Source organism: Rhipicephalus microplus, chromosome 5 (genome assembly GCF_043290135.1).
Source record: "Rhipicephalus microplus isolate Deutch F79 chromosome 5, USDA_Rmic, whole genome shotgun sequence".
Lineage (NCBI taxonomy): Eukaryota > Metazoa > Arthropoda > Arachnida > Ixodida > Ixodidae > Rhipicephalus > Rhipicephalus microplus.
The window spans coordinates 54,014,557-54,031,598 of NC_134704.1; the positions used below are offsets into that span (position 1 = coordinate 54,014,557).

Consider the following 17,042-nt stretch of genomic DNA (forward strand, 5'->3'; position numbering starts at 1 on the left):
TATGGTGAAAAGATGCGAGATGGTGGTACTTGGAGTGTTGAATAGATGGACGAACGGACACATAGACAGATGCATGGATGGACGCATGAACTAACGCAGGGGCGGCTGCATGGACGAACGCAGGGACGGACGTACGCATGGACGGTCACACAGACGTACGCATGGACGGATGGAAGCAAGAACGAATGGACGGACGAATGCTTCGCCCCACTCTCCATCATTCACTCCGTGGATATGCTGCCAATTTTTTTCATTTTACTGTGCTCCCCTCTGACGTATTGGGCTGGGTCAACCGATATCACCAGAACGAAAGCCTTTGAGATTGAAAGGCATTTCATGACTTTACCGCTATAGGAAGGGCACATGTACCTTGGAGTAGTGAGAAAAGTGGATCGGTGTTGGTTCACCTCACTTTGCGGCAATGCCATCTCCAAAAAGCAATTTTTCTCAAAATATTTCTCATTACACTTCCCTGTATAATTCTGTGCAAGTGTTCCTTTTTTTCGAATCTTGTTTCTTGCTCGTAATTTTAGTTCTCAATACATGTATCTCGTATGAGGGTATATGCTACACCCAAGAAAATTGACCTAAATTGGTGGGGTCATGGCTGTGAGGCTCTGCAGTTCATTGCTGCCTCAGTTTGCTAAAGTATTGCTTTCTAAGCTCTGCCATTGTCCTTGGGCAACAATAGGACCACAGGCTTTCATACTGTTCCAGTGAAGCCAAGTCAATGCTGGGCATTCTTACCAAAGCCTGTGCCAACCCTTGCCAGACAAATGTGACCCCAGTATCGAGCAAAATAGGCGTGCACCATGCAAGCAGAACTATTACAAACTCACCCAAATATGTTTTTTTCTAAACCATAATCGCACGAGGTTTCAGCTTTTCTCGTTCACTATCTGTACAAGATGCCTGGGTGGTGAACGAACACGTGATGAATCATGATGATACTTTTCTATGGACATATGGCAAAACTTGAATGTAATAGCTCTGCTGCAATAAAAGGTTCCACACTAACGAGATGACTGGCTCGATATACTGGAGTGAGCAAAGTGCGAATAGAGAAGTACTTAGGCAATAAAGCATAAAGGCCTCCATACATTTATGTTCCATTTATTTATAATGCACGCTTCACACATCTTACCTGGCTGTTAGTCTCAAACTAGCTCCCATATGCCTCTTTCATGACTGGTCGAATTCAAAATGTAGCCAGAAAAGAAGTTTAGGAGGTTTTGACATGTTTATTTACAGACCAAAAGCAGAAAGTAACAAAAGATATATTGCAGTGCCATCTAGGGTAAATGCTGCTACAATATCTTGAATAATGGGACGTTATCATGAGAGCCTTGTTTTATTTTTTTTTTTGGTCCTAACTTTCCAATACAATTTTTATGAATTTTCTCCCCGTGTACCACCTATACAAAGCAAAAGTATGACGATCAAACAATGACGCAGACAATGCCAATCAGCCTGAAAAAAACAAAACAAAACAAAAACAAATGCGAGCCAGCAATGCATTCCTTAGTTTTTAGCTCACTTGTCAAGCACGTATAAAAAAAAAGCTGCTCTCAGTCGGCTACTTCATTCATTTTGGATTTCAGGTCTCGCTCGAAAACTTTCTTGATATCGCAAAAGCCCTTGCGAGTCTTGCCAAACGAGTTGGGTCCAGCAGATGTAGGAGTGTCCCTGCATGTGACCAAAAAAAAAACTGTCAGCCCCCTTCCTCTCATCATCTAACAGGTCTGCCCCGTTACCTGCCGATGTTTCGCATGCGCATTTTCGCCTCGGGTGGCATCTCCTCTTCTTCCTGCAGTGGGCAGCGTAACCGTTCGGTCACTGTGTTCAAACAAACTTCAGCGAGGAAAGTAAAAGATAACTCACATCACTGCTCTGGTTGAAGGCCTCGGCGACAGATAAGCTAGAGCTCTTCTTCACGGTTGTCTTCTGCTCTTTGGATTTCTTTGGATATGCCCAGTGAAAAAGAAGAAACATGTAAGCAGTCAATAGCAGCCTAGTTCGGGCAGGTTTATACATTACTAGGGCATGAGAAACATGGGTCAGACTAAAGAAAACGAGATGCTAAAAAACAACAACAAAAAGGCCTTACCGACTGAATAACTTGAATGATTGTTCCCAGTGAAAGTCTATGATCATCACCAACCACACAATGGCAAGACACATTCAAGAAACTTGGTATTTTTTAGCAATAAAGCGGAAAGTTTACCGTAACGAAATCGAACATACTTATGAATAGTGAATAGTGTGGTGAAAAAAATAAAAAAAGATAAAGGAAACATCTCATCAAGCTGCCTGCACTCATGGAGCCCACCCCAGATTTTGACAGACTCATGATCTTTTAAAGAAGTAAGCAAGAACTGAGATGCAAGATTTCCGAAGCCTTTCGTTTCCTCAAGCATGGCCAATCCTGCTTCAGTAAGTGCTACGCAACCTTGCTCAACGAAAAGTCATGATACAATAAGCAAAATTCGTAAACACATTCAGCTGTTATGCACTCAGTGACGACTGCATAAATGTTCGACTTTTATGACAAAAAAAAACTGCTGTTGGCAGTCTGCACCGATATATAATATATAATATATATATATATATATATATATATATATATATATATATATATATATATATATATATATATATATACAGAGTACCTATCATCCCCAAACAACAAAAGTCATTGCAATACAATGATAAAGATTAACTAGGCCCTCTAATCACATCACACCACTTTATTTCCTTAATGACCCCTCAAGGGGGTATTACATAAGGGGTGGGTATACAGTGTGTCCTTGTGAATTCCCTCAATAAGAAAGTTTGCTGCATTGTCTAACAAGTTTGGCGGATTAGTAATGGCTGCAATGGTGTGGAAAAAACCATTCCAATCTGTTGCTGTTCGGGGGAAAAATGAAGAGGAAAATGTGAGGGTGCGAGCACGTGGGCGTGACACGTGCAGTTCATGTCCGCGGCGATGAAGTATGCGCCTAAGGTGAACGATGTAAGGTGGATGACAGAGATCACTGTAATAAAATTTGTGGAATAAAGATAGCGTGGCAATATGACGACGAAGACAGAGATCAGACAAACCGGATTCCACTTTCAATAATGATACGCTAGCTCGGTAATGATAAGTGGAATGAATGAATCTGGCAGCACAGTTTTGGACTGCTTCCAGGGCAGATGTGAGGTAGGATTGGATGCGTACTCCAGTTTCGGTCTGATGAGCGATTTGAAGGCTAGTAGTTTTAGGTGCGTGGGGGCATGATAAGAGTTGTGTTTCAGGAATTCCAGTGTTTTATTGGCAGATGCTCAATATTTGTAATATGAGTGCGCCAAGATACGTCATTGCATAAGGTCACCCCCAAATATTTAAATGAGTTAACGGCCTCGATGCGAACACCAGAAATTGAATACGGAAAAGAAAGGGGAGCAGAACATCGAGAGAAAGATAGATTAACATTTACTAGGATTTAGAGTCTTTAGCCATTGCTGGCAACAGTCTATTACGTGGTTAAGATCAGTCTGTAAAGCATGTTGGTCAAGAGTTATTTATAGTTGAATAGATGACGCAGTCGTCTGCAAACATTCTGATGTTAGCTGAAACTGTTGAAGGCGAATCATTAATATAAATTAAGAACATAAGGGGCCCAAGGACGGATCCTTGTGGCACACCTTTTCCTGGTGTGCTTTGTGTGTGGGGGTTCAACATGGCCAATTAATCTTTTAGACATGAATGTCAACAAACGTCAAGGCTTTGAACCTGGCGTGACGTCGTGCAAAAATAGAAACACACTTGAAGTTAACCAGCTTACGACATCATATCCGTATGACAATGGGACAAATAACCACCCAACACCTATTATGCTTATAATTCTTTCACAATACTCAGACTTCAGTTTTTTTTTTGCTAAACCAATTACAAGTAGACGCTCGTGACGAGACTAAAGACACATTCGCAGCTGCAAGCCTGCGTGCTTGCAGAGTAAATTAAAACCTTGCTTCCACTATCTACGAAGCCGTCTTGTTGCGGGAAACACCAGCAATACGCCACGCGCTCAGAACCCATCAATGCTATTTACCGGTCCGCCGAACTTGATCAAGATCGGCGCTGGTCCGGGCTTTTTCTCCTCGGTTGCCTTGGCGCTGCTGAAAGTCCGGGAGAACCCCATGGTAAGCTTCGGCTTCTTGGGGGAATCGTCGGTCGCGCCTTCTCCGTCGTCGTGCTTTCGCTTCTCCGCGTCGGCGGGGCTCGTCGACTCCTGATCGTCACCATGGCGGCCTGACGCTACCGCAGTAGTGCCACCGCCTAGGTCAACGGCAAACACACTGGCAGGTTTAAAGCAACGGCTTGATTAATCAAATGCCGGCAAGTGACACGCCAATCAACAACAAAACACCACCGCGCTCCCGATAGCCGTGCTACGTCAGCCTATCGTGCAATGCTCCTACGCAGTCTCTAAAGCGAAAGAAGGCAAGATAACACGCTGCTTATCACGCTACCCTACAGGATTCTCTCAACTACTACCAAGCATTCCACTACGGAAAGATCGGTTCTGCGGGAAAACGAGACCACCCGAAGTTGTAGTCCTAAGGTTTGCAACTAGCATTAGCGCACAAGCCGCAAGATCGGCAAATGCATCGAACCCAGCTATTCGCATGAGTCAGAAATTTAAAATTGTACAAGTGAGAAACGAACGTGCACCAAATTACCTAGACTAGCACTTCCTTTATCGTCCCAGCGACTTCTTCCAGTAGAGCTCGCCATTTTGCGCGTGGATTGTTGTTATTAGACGACAGGACCGCTACACTGCCAGAATACGAGGAAACGGCCAAAACAAACTGTTTCGTATTTATGTAAAAGTGGTTAGTATTTTTCTGATTGTTTACTCAAGATACACGCTTCAAGCATTTTCTTACGGTGGCAACTTTACTGAGAAACACATTCACGAACGTTGCGTTTTGTCTACTATTTGAGGAAAAGTTTACGCAAGATGCAAATTAATTCGCGGCGGCGCTGCAGTCGTGCTTGCAGCTAGCATGGCGGCGGCAATAAAGGTAAGATTTTCTAGCTGCGTTCATCCCAAGGCCTTCTCCGTTTTGCTTCGCAAATGTCGCGCTTGTTGCTGATCATCGTGTAGTTCATGCACCGGCCGAGCTAGCCGCTAAACTGACTCGCTTCGGCACTGCGAATTAAGTGTCCGTAAGGCCGGTCGCATTAGGTTGAAATGGCAAGTAAATGAAACGGCAGTTGATAGTTGTGAACAAACTTTTTTTAGTTTGACGGCTGCCCATACAATTGAAAAAAATTTTTTGTTTGGGATGTCTGCTTGTGGTCGAACAGTCGCATTCATTTCAACCCGCTCAGCGTAGTTTGGTAGATGTTTGATGGCCTTATGGTCGAATGACACCAAGAAATCGCGCGTTTCGCTCTGATGCAAGAGCGCCGCTTTAGGTTCGCAGTAATCTCAGAATTGTCCGTTGCGATAGTTTCTATTCTTGGCGCTATGGCGCAGTTCGTTTTGTGCCGTTGAACCTTGAATCTACGTCGCGCACTGAACTTCGAGGATAAGTCTGCACGGTTTGGATGCTATGCGCATCGTAGGCTGTACAGAGCCCGCGATGCCTTTAGTTACTTGACAACACAGATTCACTCTGCATCGACGTGCCACAAGCTGGTTTTTCGTTAAGCTTACGCAGCTTCCTAAAACTGTGCAAAGAGAAATCAAGTACCCTCAACTCGCGCATTGCAATAAACGAATGAAACTTGGCGAGCGCCGTCATGACTTGGAAGAAACTCATGCAGGAAAAACCCCAGCTGCAGTTTGACGAGCGATGGCCCAAAATGCGGCCGACGATATTGAAGCTGCTTCACCAAGATCCCATCACGAGAGACGAATGGCAAGGATTGTTCTGGTGAGTGCCCATTCGAGATATTGTTTGAACGATCTGAATGACCCATTTTTCTCTAAAACTCTCGTTTGAGTTCGGTGCAGAACACTACAAAAAATTTTCTGGTACTATCAGTCTTTTGGTTAACTGAAACAAAATTATATTGTTAACCACGCATACATCTGAAGTGTATGAAGTCTTTGAAGTGTAAGAGCCAAACAGCATATAATGCACAAATGCATTGCCACAGGAAGCTGTGTTACGAAATATGTGAATTGCTGTAAAAATATACGAGAATAACAAATCATGTTGACTTTTTCGACCACTTTTATTTTTATGAATGTGTGTTTTTACTATGCAAATATATTTCATTGATCTGTTCCTTCATGACCTTTGTAATCTGATCTTGCTCCTTCTGTTTATTGAATTTGCTGCCTCATTACTATTGCCTTGTGCACTTTCATTGTGTAGTCATTCCAATGTGAATGCCCAAAAGATGTCTCTTCTCATTGCCTTCTGAAACCGCCTTTGGAAAAGCAATAAGACTGCTGAAGACATCTGATCTCTCAAAATATCACACAGAAATGAGGCTTGGAAAGAATTTAATATGAATCTTGAAGTTCACGTGCATGATCCAGCGCTATACGCCATACCTCGCGGCATTGATACCCTTAAAAGTGACTCGACGGTAGGCTGCCTGCTTCTCTGATGTCACCACACTTCAGCTGGTACAACAAGTTATAATGATGTCATAATCACCATTTCTGTTTTTCCGCATTTTCACCAGCAGATTTCTTTTCGGCGGCTGCTCGCGAGTTCGCGGCCACGGTGCATGCAGTGAAAGTTTTGTGTTTGGTGGCACTGCTTTTCCGTTTCCTGTTCGGAAGGACTTCTTGATGGGGACCATGCAGAAGTGTCACAGTTTTGTGTGCTGACTTGGTTGAGCGTTCCACATGCTAAGTTGCAGTAGTAGTTGCACCCGGTGGCTTGTCATTTTCGGAAATCCTGCAAAACAGGACTGAGACTGGTTAGTAATAAGAAGCCTGTAAGTAATTAACTATTGTGTCGACACCCCTTTAGAAATGAACAAGAAAAGTATGCAATGTACTTTCGCTCGACAGTCGAGTGGCAATTCGGAGGAATCGCCACTGAACTCGCTTGTGGCAGAAAAGTCTATGTGCATTCCCATAGCACAAGCGAGCTACGTGGGTCGTGGGTGAGCACACTTAACCTGTAGTTATGAGTGCGTCCGGATAGCAAAAACAGGTGGGAAACTTGTAATAATCATTCGTCATATCAGCAATGAGATGGAAGTGGTTTTTATGAGTCCACGAGACAACAAACACAATGGCAGCGGCATCATTTGTGTCAGCGCCTGCATGGGAACAGGCATAATTGCATCCCGGGGATCAATAGGCGGGAGAGTAACAAATTGGTCACCTTTTGAAAGATTCTAAATCGTAAAGCCACCAGTTTTGTGGGCACAAGCGGGAATCGGCCAAAGAATGAAGCCTGAACTAGCTGGCTGGAGCACCGCCGTAGTAAAGCAACTTTCTGCAGTGTGGCAGCACATGCCAAGGAAGAGCAGTGTAAAAAGAAAAGGAAGTACGCATTTAATACATACAGGCAAACACAAAATGTGTACGTATTACCGTCTTGTTTCTGTTAGCGGATGACGTACATGTATGTCTTTCATGGCTCCTGCCCTCTGCTGCGCATTTTACAATTTTATTAACATTTTGGGTGCTTGATCATCTTTTTCTTAATTTGACTAATGGAGCACTGATTAAACATTGACATATTTATTTACAGGGACATCCACGCAGTGTGCCTATGGGATGAGCGTGGGCCTTCAAAGGTCTACGCTGCTCTTCAGGAGGACATCCTTGAATTTATCAGTGTTGCACAAAGGGTCAGTGCTAGCCTCGGAACTTTTTTGGCTGTTTCTATCGAATAAATCTGCAAGAAAATATAGACCCATATTTCCTGATGATCGTTTTCCACATTTATTGTGGTAGCTCTTTGTCATTAGCTCACAATCATCTGTGCCATACTTTGAGGTGAACCCCTTTGCATGCTGACTTACAAAAAAAAAAAAAAAGGCACACGACAGAGAGATGTGCTGATTACGGGCCCTCGCACAAATATTCCAATGCCACCATGTTTGGGAGTTCCCTGATGGGCAACACAACATCATGGGAGTGTCAGTGTATATGAAAATTTCAGCTTGTCTAAAATGTGAATTGGTTTAAATCATGTTCATTGTTTTGCAAGCGAATGCTTTTCGGAAATTCCTATGGCAATATTTGGCTCATCTGTAATGTGTCCCTTTATTAAAGTAATGCGTCCTTTTATTAAAGTATGGCTTCTTATACAATGCAGTGGAAATTTTCATAAACGAGAGAAACCAGAGCACTGACCTTTGTTTTGGCTGGTCTTTATGACGTCTAGTAAGTCTTTGGTGATGCAGTTTTTATTTACTGAGCTCACATCCACAATTTTTTTACGAATTTATGTGCTAACAGAGCAATGAAAGCTGCACCTTGAATGCTGTTTTAGTAATATAAACAATGGTACCTGGCTCTCCTGCCTTTCACTTTAATACGGGTACCAAGGGTTATCACTTTATAATAACATGTGATGTAGGTACTTTCAGCTCCAATGCACATAGAGTGATCCCTGTGTAAGTGGTTCATTTCCTGGCCACAGCAGCCAGATTTCATTGTGGCAAAAAATGCCAAATAGAGACTCCCATCTCCTTCAGTGAACGTGTAATTTGAAGAAACCCAGAAGGTTTTAATTAAATTCATTGTCACCCAGCACAACTCGCCTTTTCATCTGGCTTGTGAAGCCCCCAAATTGGTTTTGTTTATCACCTGGTTTTGCTTAGTGCTTTGATGCACCTGTCTTCCTGTGGTATCTTTGCAGCGTGTGCTGGAACACCAGGAGGACCAAGCCCTGCTAAATGCGTACATCAAGGAGTGGCGAAAGTTCTTTGTGCAGTGCAGCTACCTGCCCATGCCCTTTGGGCAGCTGGAGACGGTGCTGGCTGGCAAAAGCCTGAAAAAGACCGAGGAGGGCCTCGTTCGTAAGCTCATGCTCGACACCTGGAACCAGAGCATCTTCTCGACCATAAAGGTGAGCAGAGTCCAAGCACCATTTGCAAAGAGTGGGTGGGCTTATGGGTGGTACATTGTAATGAGACAAACAAACAAAGAAAAGAGCTTGCAAGCTGCATGTTTCGTTTCTAGGGCGGCGTGGAATAAAACTTTTACTGTAGTTTTAAGCCCCGCCACGGTGGTCTAGTGGCTAAGGTACTCGGCTGCTGACCCGCAGTTCGCGGGATTAAATCCTCGATGTGGCGGCTGCATTTCCGATGGAGGCGGAAATGGTGTAGGCCCGTGTACTCAGATTTGGGTGCACGTTAAAGAACTCCAGGTGGTCGAAATTTCCGGAGCCCCCCACTACGGCGTCTCTCATAATTATATGGTGGTTTTGGGACGTTAAACCTCTCAAATCAATCAATCAACTGCAGTTTTAACTCTCTTGAAAGGAACTAGAGCCAAGAATTTTCCTGGAATTGTATTCAAAGGAGCCTTGCAATGATTTTTGAGCGTAGTAAAAAAATGGGGCCAATCAATAGTTGAGGCATCGAGAAATGCCAGCAAAATATTATAGCGTAGTATGCGGCCTGGAATTGACAATAAATCTCAGTCAGTTAAAAATCGCTTTTTCTTCTCTTGACAAATGATGCTACACACTAAAAAATCAGTGTGTCACAGGCCCAAGTATGATGCCATTGGCTGATTTGAGCATGGATTGAGGCCACCCCGATAGGGCATGATGTCTCCGCGTGTTCGCACGTATGCACTGAACAGCCGTTTCTTTGAAAAAAAGAAAAGAGAAAGAAAAAGTACTCAAGGTCATGAAGCGCATGTGACGTACCTTCTTCTCTCGTGCTATGCCTCCCTGCTTGCGAAAAATCTTTGTAACTCCACTCGTACTAGACGGATTTGATGAATTTTCACAGTGGTCAATTCATGCGGCGATAAGTCCTTTTTCTGAATTCACTCCATGGCTATTTGGAAGAGTGTTGCAGAGCCCATTTAACACATTTATGCACATAGTAATTTTTTTGAGGGGTCTTATTTTTGCCATTCCGTCTAAGACTTATAAGCTCCCCTGTGTTGCTTACAAAATAGGAGTTAACAGACTGAATTAATTTACAAGGATACATTTAGATGGTGAAAATATGCAAGAATACCAGTGTGCTTAGATTTGGTGCGCGTTGAAGAACCTCAGATGGTCAAAATTGATTTGTAGTTCTCCTCTATGGTGTGCCCTATAATCATACCATGGTCTTGGCACTTAAAGTTTAAGACAATATTCTTAATATCCTTGCTTTAATGCTGCATGCCTGGTGTTCCTCGGCCCCAAGCAACGTGTGTACTATCAGCGTGATGTGACATTCTTGGTAGCTTGGTAGCGAGTGCCATGTAGTAAAGAAAACAAATATATACAGATGAGCTCACAATTGCTGCCAATCTGTCTCATGTCATTCTGGGTGAGGGAATCACTCTTCAAAAGTTGCAAGTGTTATTAGAGTGCAGTGGACTCTCAGTAAATGGAAATCTGTTAACCAGAATTGCTGCTTAAATGACACAACTATCTCTTATATGATCGGTTTAGTACTTGTATTATGTACCGCTGTTCATCTTTCAGTAAACAAAACTTCTGTTTAATCGAATATATTTTTCTAGTTCCTTTTGCTTAGTCTACTGTGTATACCAATATCTGGCTTCATTCACTATTTTTCTGAAGGTAGTTAACCTCTGCGTTCTAGGGCCGTCTGCAAGCAAGTGCAATGAAGCTGGTGCATGCGGAGAGGATGGGCGAGACAATCGACTCTCAGTTGGTCGTTGGCGTGCGGGAGTCGTACGTGAACCTCTGCTCCAACCCGGAAGACAAGCTGCAGATCTATAGAGAAAACTTCGAGCGGGCCTACATCGAAGCGACTCGGCAATTCTACCGGGCGCAAGCACCCCAGTACCTTGAGGAGAATGGAGTCCAGAACTACATGAAGTACGGCGAGCCATACGGCTTTCACTTTTCACTGTGATGACCAACAAGTTCTGCAACCACTTAGGTGGAATCTTTTCACTGCAACATTTTCGGTGCAACGCCTACATTAGGAGCATTAATGCCCTTTTGTAAAACCTGTACAAACATTTATATGACTTGTTGACGTCGTTGCTGTGCAAAACGTGTTACCACAAGGAGGCACTTTATTGCAAAGGTTTGGTTTACATGTGGGAGATAAAGTGTGCAATTCTAATATACTATGAGAAGCAGCGTAAATAATGCCTTAGTAAACACTTTTCAAGTTCGTCTTTCTTGAGTCTTTGTGCTGCTGAGCTGCTCGTAGTGGTTCTAACAAAGCCACAGCAGCCTCGTTTCCTTGCGGGTGAATCGGAAAATGATTGCATTCTTGAAAGAAAGAGAGAAGTAAACGTTTATTTAGAAAACAGTGTTCCGAGCGAGGCCTGGTGTCACCCTAAGGTGGGAGGGTTCCCCAGTCCAGGAACCCTCTGGCTTCGACTGCTCTCTTGACCCTGGCGACAAGTTGTCGCTGGTCTTCCAGGTCCTCGAGGACGAGTTTGGCCTCCCACGTTTACATTAGGTGGTCGTCGTTTATTCTTGGGGCTTGGTCTTGCTCCAGTTGCACGTCGTGGTTTGCATGGCACTGGCATTCCAGGAGCAAGTGTTCCAGGATGTCTGGTACGCTGCAGAGCGAGCACATGTAGCCATGTGTCGTTAGGTAGAGGCGGTGCAATAATATGTCATGTATGTAGGTAAGTATTGCTTTGTAGGCGTCTGAAAATCACGCTCTCTTCTTTGGTTAGTCTTGGATGGGGAGGAGGGTACACCCGTCGCTCCAATTTGTAGTGTTGAAGTAGCGACAAGTAGGTGTTTTCTACTACCACCATCTCTGCAGCCACGGATCGGGTATCCTTTGGTCCCAGGCTAGCCCGGCTGATGTGCTCGCAGGCAGTGGCGTGAGCCGCTTCATTTCCCTGTAGGCCCTCGTGTCCAGGAACCCAGATTGCGCAGGTGTATGGAAGTGCATTCTTGAATAAACAAAAAAAAGCCGGTTGCTTGAAATGAAATAAATCTTATGTCTTCCACTACAGTATGCCTTAAAATCGTACCTTGCTTGTACCGTGTGATACCCAGACTTTGTTCATCCAATTTTTTTTAGACTTGCTGTGTTTAAAGTTGAGTTTTTTTACCCTTCTTTGGACAGGTACGCAGAGCAGAAGTTGAAGGAAGAGGAACAGCGTGCTGCCAAGTACCTGGAGTCGCAGTCAGGGTCGGTGCCTGCGTTGACAGAGTGCTGTGTCAGCGTCCTCGTCACGGCCTTCCGGGAACCAATACTGGCCGAGTGCCCGGGCATGATTCGTGCCGGCGAGACGCTCAAACTGCAGCTCATGTTCGGACTCATGGATCGTGTGCCTGATGGCGTGCTGCCAATGTTGCACGACCTCGAACAGCACGTGCTCTCCCAGGGTCTGGCCGACATGCTCGCCTCGGCCGACATCATCACTCAGGCAGGCAAACTCTACACTGTCATGACAACAAAAAGCATGGCTTAAAGGGACGCTAAAGGCAAATAACGATTTACGTCAGAGTGAAAGCTCAATGATTGGAATGTGCAAAACATCAACATTATGAACAGCAGTATTTTACTAATCAAGAAATTAAGGTAAATGTACACCACATGCGCCAAGATTGGGACATTTTTGAAATGGTACCAATGACATTAAAGCATCTGACTTCGATTAGTCACTGAGAATGAAACGAAACTGCATTTTAAAAAATCCTTCCATGCATTACAACGACGAAACTGCATTTTAAAAAATCCTTCCATGCATTACAACACGTAATAATATGCTGCTTGTCCATTTATATTTGAATCATCAAGAAAAGAACTGCCTGGCAATGCTATGGGGAATGGTGCAACGCAAGCATTTCAAAAGTTTTCGCTTGGTTTTAGCTGGATAGGTGGTGCAATCTAGTGTGGCCCAGCTGAACTAAGCAAACAGAAAAGTTTTCAAAGGCCATTGTTGCTACTATGGCTCCCACTAATTTCGCTCTGCTGCTGCTAGTGTCAACAGCTGAACAGTAAGGGCGGGAAACGTTAGCCAAGGCAACTGCTACGTCAAGAGGTCCTTTTTTCAGGCGGCTGAGTTTAAGTGCACTAGCATCGTGCGGACCACTAAAGTGTGATTTTATTTCAAAATAAGCATTTCCTTGGCATGAAAATGGCACTTCAAGGTTTCTGTACTGCCACTTAAGCAATCAATGTCTACTTAATCAATGCGTCTTTAGTGCCCCTTTAAACTACCAAGAGGTTGAAATTTACTTTTATTGCAGTTGTGCACAAGTCTACAACAAACATGTAGCTGCGGTAATTTTTCAAAACGGTGCCATAATAATGGAGTTTCACACGTTCAATAATCCAGAAAAGGCCCTCGCTTGCTTCACTTTTTATTGCTGTGCTGCATTCGTCGGCTTGCCTCCCGTCCTGGCCGTGTGCTCGTGCTCACTGTATGAGGTGGGAGAGCGGCAAGGGCACTGAACTGCTAAGAGACAAACAGGTGCTTTTTTGGATGACATGACAAGGCTCACATGTTGACATCACGGCAAACGCTGGGGATTACTAAAAGACCCCGACTGGGTTGGTCTTTGAAATTTGTGGTGTGCAAACAGCTCGTAATGCTGCCACATTTGGCATTGTTCATCGTTACTGCATTCTGAACTCAATGTGTGCATTTACTTTAAATATAAAAAAAAATTACTTGAAGTGTTTTAATGAGAGCTCGAGCGCACACCGAAATACGTGACAAGTTTGCTGGGAGGCGTTAAAGCTATTTTGCCCGTTGTTTCGGGGGAATAAAAATGCATCAATTTGTTTTTGGGACTGCCCTATTTTCAGGATGATATTGTGGCTCCTAAGAAGTCTAAAAGGAACGCTGAAGTCATCCAAGGAATTGGATGTTGACTGTATTCATCTTCCGGAAGTTTGATTTCTTCGGATAGTTAAACCCTGGTGCAAATCGAATTGAATGTCAAACACAACTTGAAAAATATTCTTTTAATATTCACATGCTCCTAGTTATTTATCTAAGCGTCGAACATGCAAAGGCTCATCTGAGCATGTGCAGTGACCTCGCTTGCAATGGATACGCCCTCAAAGCCTCTTTTTTTTCATTAGTATCTTTGTGGCACGTAGCAAGCAAATTAAACTCAGTTGAGAGAACCCGATTGGTGCACGTGTACATTTTAATGACCTGCAGCTATGCTGGAATCCTCTAGTCTTGATGTTTTCAAGTCTGCTTATTGATCATGGAAGATATAATCATCGTGCATGTCTGAAGAAGAGGTGGCCCCTGAGTGCACATTTCATTTTTGAAAAGTGCCAGAGGCCAAGCTCAAGATATATCATAAGATTTTATTCAACAACAATCCACATGCTGGAAAAGATACATCTCTAACTGCCATGCTAATTAAAAAAAGGTAAAAGTTATTAAAAGAATGCTTTGTATGTTTTAAGTGTTCCTGTCTTCTTGTCTAAAGCACCTGCTGTGTCGCTTCGAGGCGTAATCAGTGCATTTGTTGAGCACAAGGGGTGCATGTAATGCAAAAAGCTTGCCATTGAATGCCACTTCAATTTACCTCAAATATGAATTTTTGTATTCAGCTGCACTTTTCCTAAAGCTGGAGGACTATTTAAATGGGAACTTCTGAATTGTTTGCCATCTTAAGGATGGCTCAGGTAAGAGGTACTGGGGTGACATCGCAAGGAGGTATTGTTGCAGTCATTTTTAGTTGATATGTTGGGTCATTTACCTTTACAGCGGGCATTACACATTAAAAGCTGCTTTGTGTCTTTTACTAGCTCCTCCACACATAACCTCCATAATCTAGCTTCGCAAATATCTAGCAAAAAACATTCACCAGATATGTGGTTGTCGAAGTGGGTTCACATGCAAAAAAATTGCAGCTGCTGTTCATAAAAATTGAAAGAAGAGAAAAAAAATGGTCTAGAGATGTCAGTTTTCGAGGCTGGGAGCTATTTGAATAGCGTGTCTTTCTTGTTCACAAGCCAAGGTTGTGAAACAAGAATAAATGGCATAGAAAAGAGGGCTATAAAAGAACACATGGTCGTTTTGTTTTCTCATTATTTTTGTATTTGTCAGTCTCGTCTCATGCTTCGTTTTTCTCTGTTTCAGGACTCTGAAAAATATGTCGAGCAACTCTTAGATCTCTTTCAGAGGTTCAGCAAGCTAGTCAAAGAAGCATTCAACGATGATCCTAGGTTTCTTACAGCACGTGATAAAGTGAGTGGTCCTACCAATGTGTGCAACAACTCGTGCTTACTCTCATTGGCATTGAAGGCACCTTTATAAAAGCAAAGCCAGATACTTGACATGTAGTTTCCACACGGCCCTCTTAGTAAAAGCATTACTGTCATGTTTCGAAGGACGTTTGGTGAGCCGCATTTCATCGGCAGTAGTGCAAGGGTAGGCTTTTTTTGCTTGTCAAGCCTGAAGCCACTAATCGACACTTACACTGAGTTTTCATTATTGGCATGCTGGTGGGAATTGCCGCTTCTCATGAGCCAAGCAATTGTGTGTTTGCCCTGTCATTTGTAAAGACATTTCTGTTATTTTTGCCTTTCTTTTCTCGTTTCTTTTTCTTCATTTGCCTTACGCTGAAAATGCATAAAGTGTCACTAATCAGTTCATTAAATTTATTTTGAGACAGTGATACAATCTATTTTCTTTATAATATGTCAATGCTGCCAACTGTAGAAAAAGTGTTGATTGAGTAAAACATGTACAAGGCAGTGTACTACTGTCTTGGCTTTCTCTCATTAACATCTGCGGTGCAGGAATGTTATTTTCCATTTTGATGCAGTAACAGTGCAATTTAAACTGCTAATGAACGTTTCATGGCAAAACTAAATGAAGTAGCCAAGAATCAGTGAGCTTATGAGATCTGACCGCTAGTGATATCGAGGTGGTGAATAGGTTGCCTTTGCGTTAACTGGCAGTTATGGTACGTACTGCATGCAAAAAAATTTTTTTTTTTGTCTTCAGTGTTGTTTTCATTTACTCATTTCCACCCTTTTCCTTCTAAAGTTAATGCTTGTCAACTTAAACTAGGTTGTCTATTCATGCATCAAATTTCACAGAAGTTAGGTAATATTTTTGTTGATTTAAAAACTTGGTATTAAATCTTTGTGGTGTTCGAATATTTTGAATAGTAAAAGTACATTGTGAATTCACTTGAATACCCAGCTAGTCTAAGGACCGTGTGCTTAGATTTAGGTGCACATCAAAGAAGTCCAAGTGGTGAAAATTTCCGGAGCCCTCCACTACGGCGTATCTCATCATTGCAACGGAGTTTCAGAACGTTAAACCTTATCAATATTCGTGGTATTACTGAACGAGTCTAATAGAGTATTTGAAGTTTGGAAATTCACACGCCTTCACTGTCTTTCTGTATTCTTCAGTGCTGTACTGTATTATGCACAAGCATGTGTTCATTCGACATATTAACGATGTTTAGATTTGCTGCTGCATTGTTATCAGCTCAGCTTTTTCTAATACAGTTGGCCTTCATCTGCACATATTTTTTTCAGGCATTTAAACAGGTTGTGAATGATACCTCTGTGTTTCGTCTCGAGCTTCCATCCAGACAAAAAGGGTAAGCACTGTACACGCATACGACTCTCAAATTTGGCTGATTGGGAGATGCAGCTTATTTGGGTTTGATGAATGTTGCTCAGCCTGACCTTCGCTTTGGTTCGATCATGTTAATGAACTTCTAAGTACCAGCGCCGCCACAGTGGTTTAGTGGCTAAGGTATTCGGCTGCTGACCTGTAGGTCGCGGGATCGAATCCCGGCTGCGGCGGCTGCATTTCCGATGGAGGCGGAAATGTTGTAGGCCCGTGTGCTCAGATTTGAGTGCACGTTAAAGAACCCCCTGGTGGTCAAAATTTCCGGAGCCCTCCACTACGGCGTTTCTCATAATCTTATGGTGGTTTTGGGACGTTGAACTCCACATATCA

The 17,042-nt window shown here is 43.2% G+C and overlaps 2 protein-coding genes across 2 annotated transcripts in view; one reads left to right on the plus strand and one right to left on the minus strand.

The window, feature by feature from the left end:
• Positions 1–1,221: 1,221 nt before the first annotated feature.
• Positions 1,222–4,880, minus strand: LOC119174538 (PEST proteolytic signal-containing nuclear protein). The gene is made up of 5 exons (XM_037425487.2): positions 4,726–4,880; positions 4,095–4,321; positions 1,882–1,959; positions 1,755–1,807; positions 1,222–1,686 (listed from the first exon to the last, which is right to left on the minus strand). Exons 1-5 carry the CDS (start codon positions 4,778–4,780, stop codon positions 1,569–1,571), a joined length of 531 nt encoding a protein of 176 aa, XP_037281384.2. The 5' UTR covers positions 4,781–4,880; the 3' UTR covers positions 1,222–1,568.
• Positions 4,881–4,964: 84 nt separating this feature from the next.
• Positions 4,965–17,042, plus strand: part of Cul5 (cullin 5) — a 35,379-nt gene continuing 23,301 nt past the window's right edge. The window contains exons 1-8 of the mRNA XM_037425484.2: positions 4,965–5,070; positions 5,819–5,928; positions 7,717–7,816; positions 8,833–9,042; positions 10,748–10,986; positions 12,209–12,512; positions 15,198–15,305; positions 16,613–16,677. Coding sequence (XP_037281381.2) covers positions 5,053–5,070; positions 5,819–5,928; positions 7,717–7,816; positions 8,833–9,042; positions 10,748–10,986; positions 12,209–12,512; positions 15,198–15,305; positions 16,613–16,677 — 1,154 coding nt within the window. The 5' untranslated portion in view covers positions 4,965–5,052. The remainder of the gene's footprint in view (positions 5,071–5,818; positions 5,929–7,716; positions 7,817–8,832; positions 9,043–10,747; positions 10,987–12,208; positions 12,513–15,197; positions 15,306–16,612; positions 16,678–17,042) is intronic.

What these genes read in the sequence shown, in the direction of transcription:
- LOC119174538 (XM_037425487.2), bottom strand. Translation starts at nt 4,780, where the DNA reads ATGGCGAGCTCTACTGGAAGAAGTCGCTGGGACGATAAAGGAAGTGCT. An exon ending in TAAAGGAAGTGCTAGTCTAG is followed by an intron (nt 4,322 to 4,725) that starts GTAATTTGGTGC and finishes CCGTTGACCTAG; the next exon opens with GCGGTGGCACTACTGCGGTA. An exon ending in TGATCAAGTTCGGCGGACCG is followed by an intron (nt 1,960 to 4,094) that starts GTAAATAGCATT and finishes GCATATCCAAAG; the next exon opens with AAATCCAAAGAGCAGAAGAC.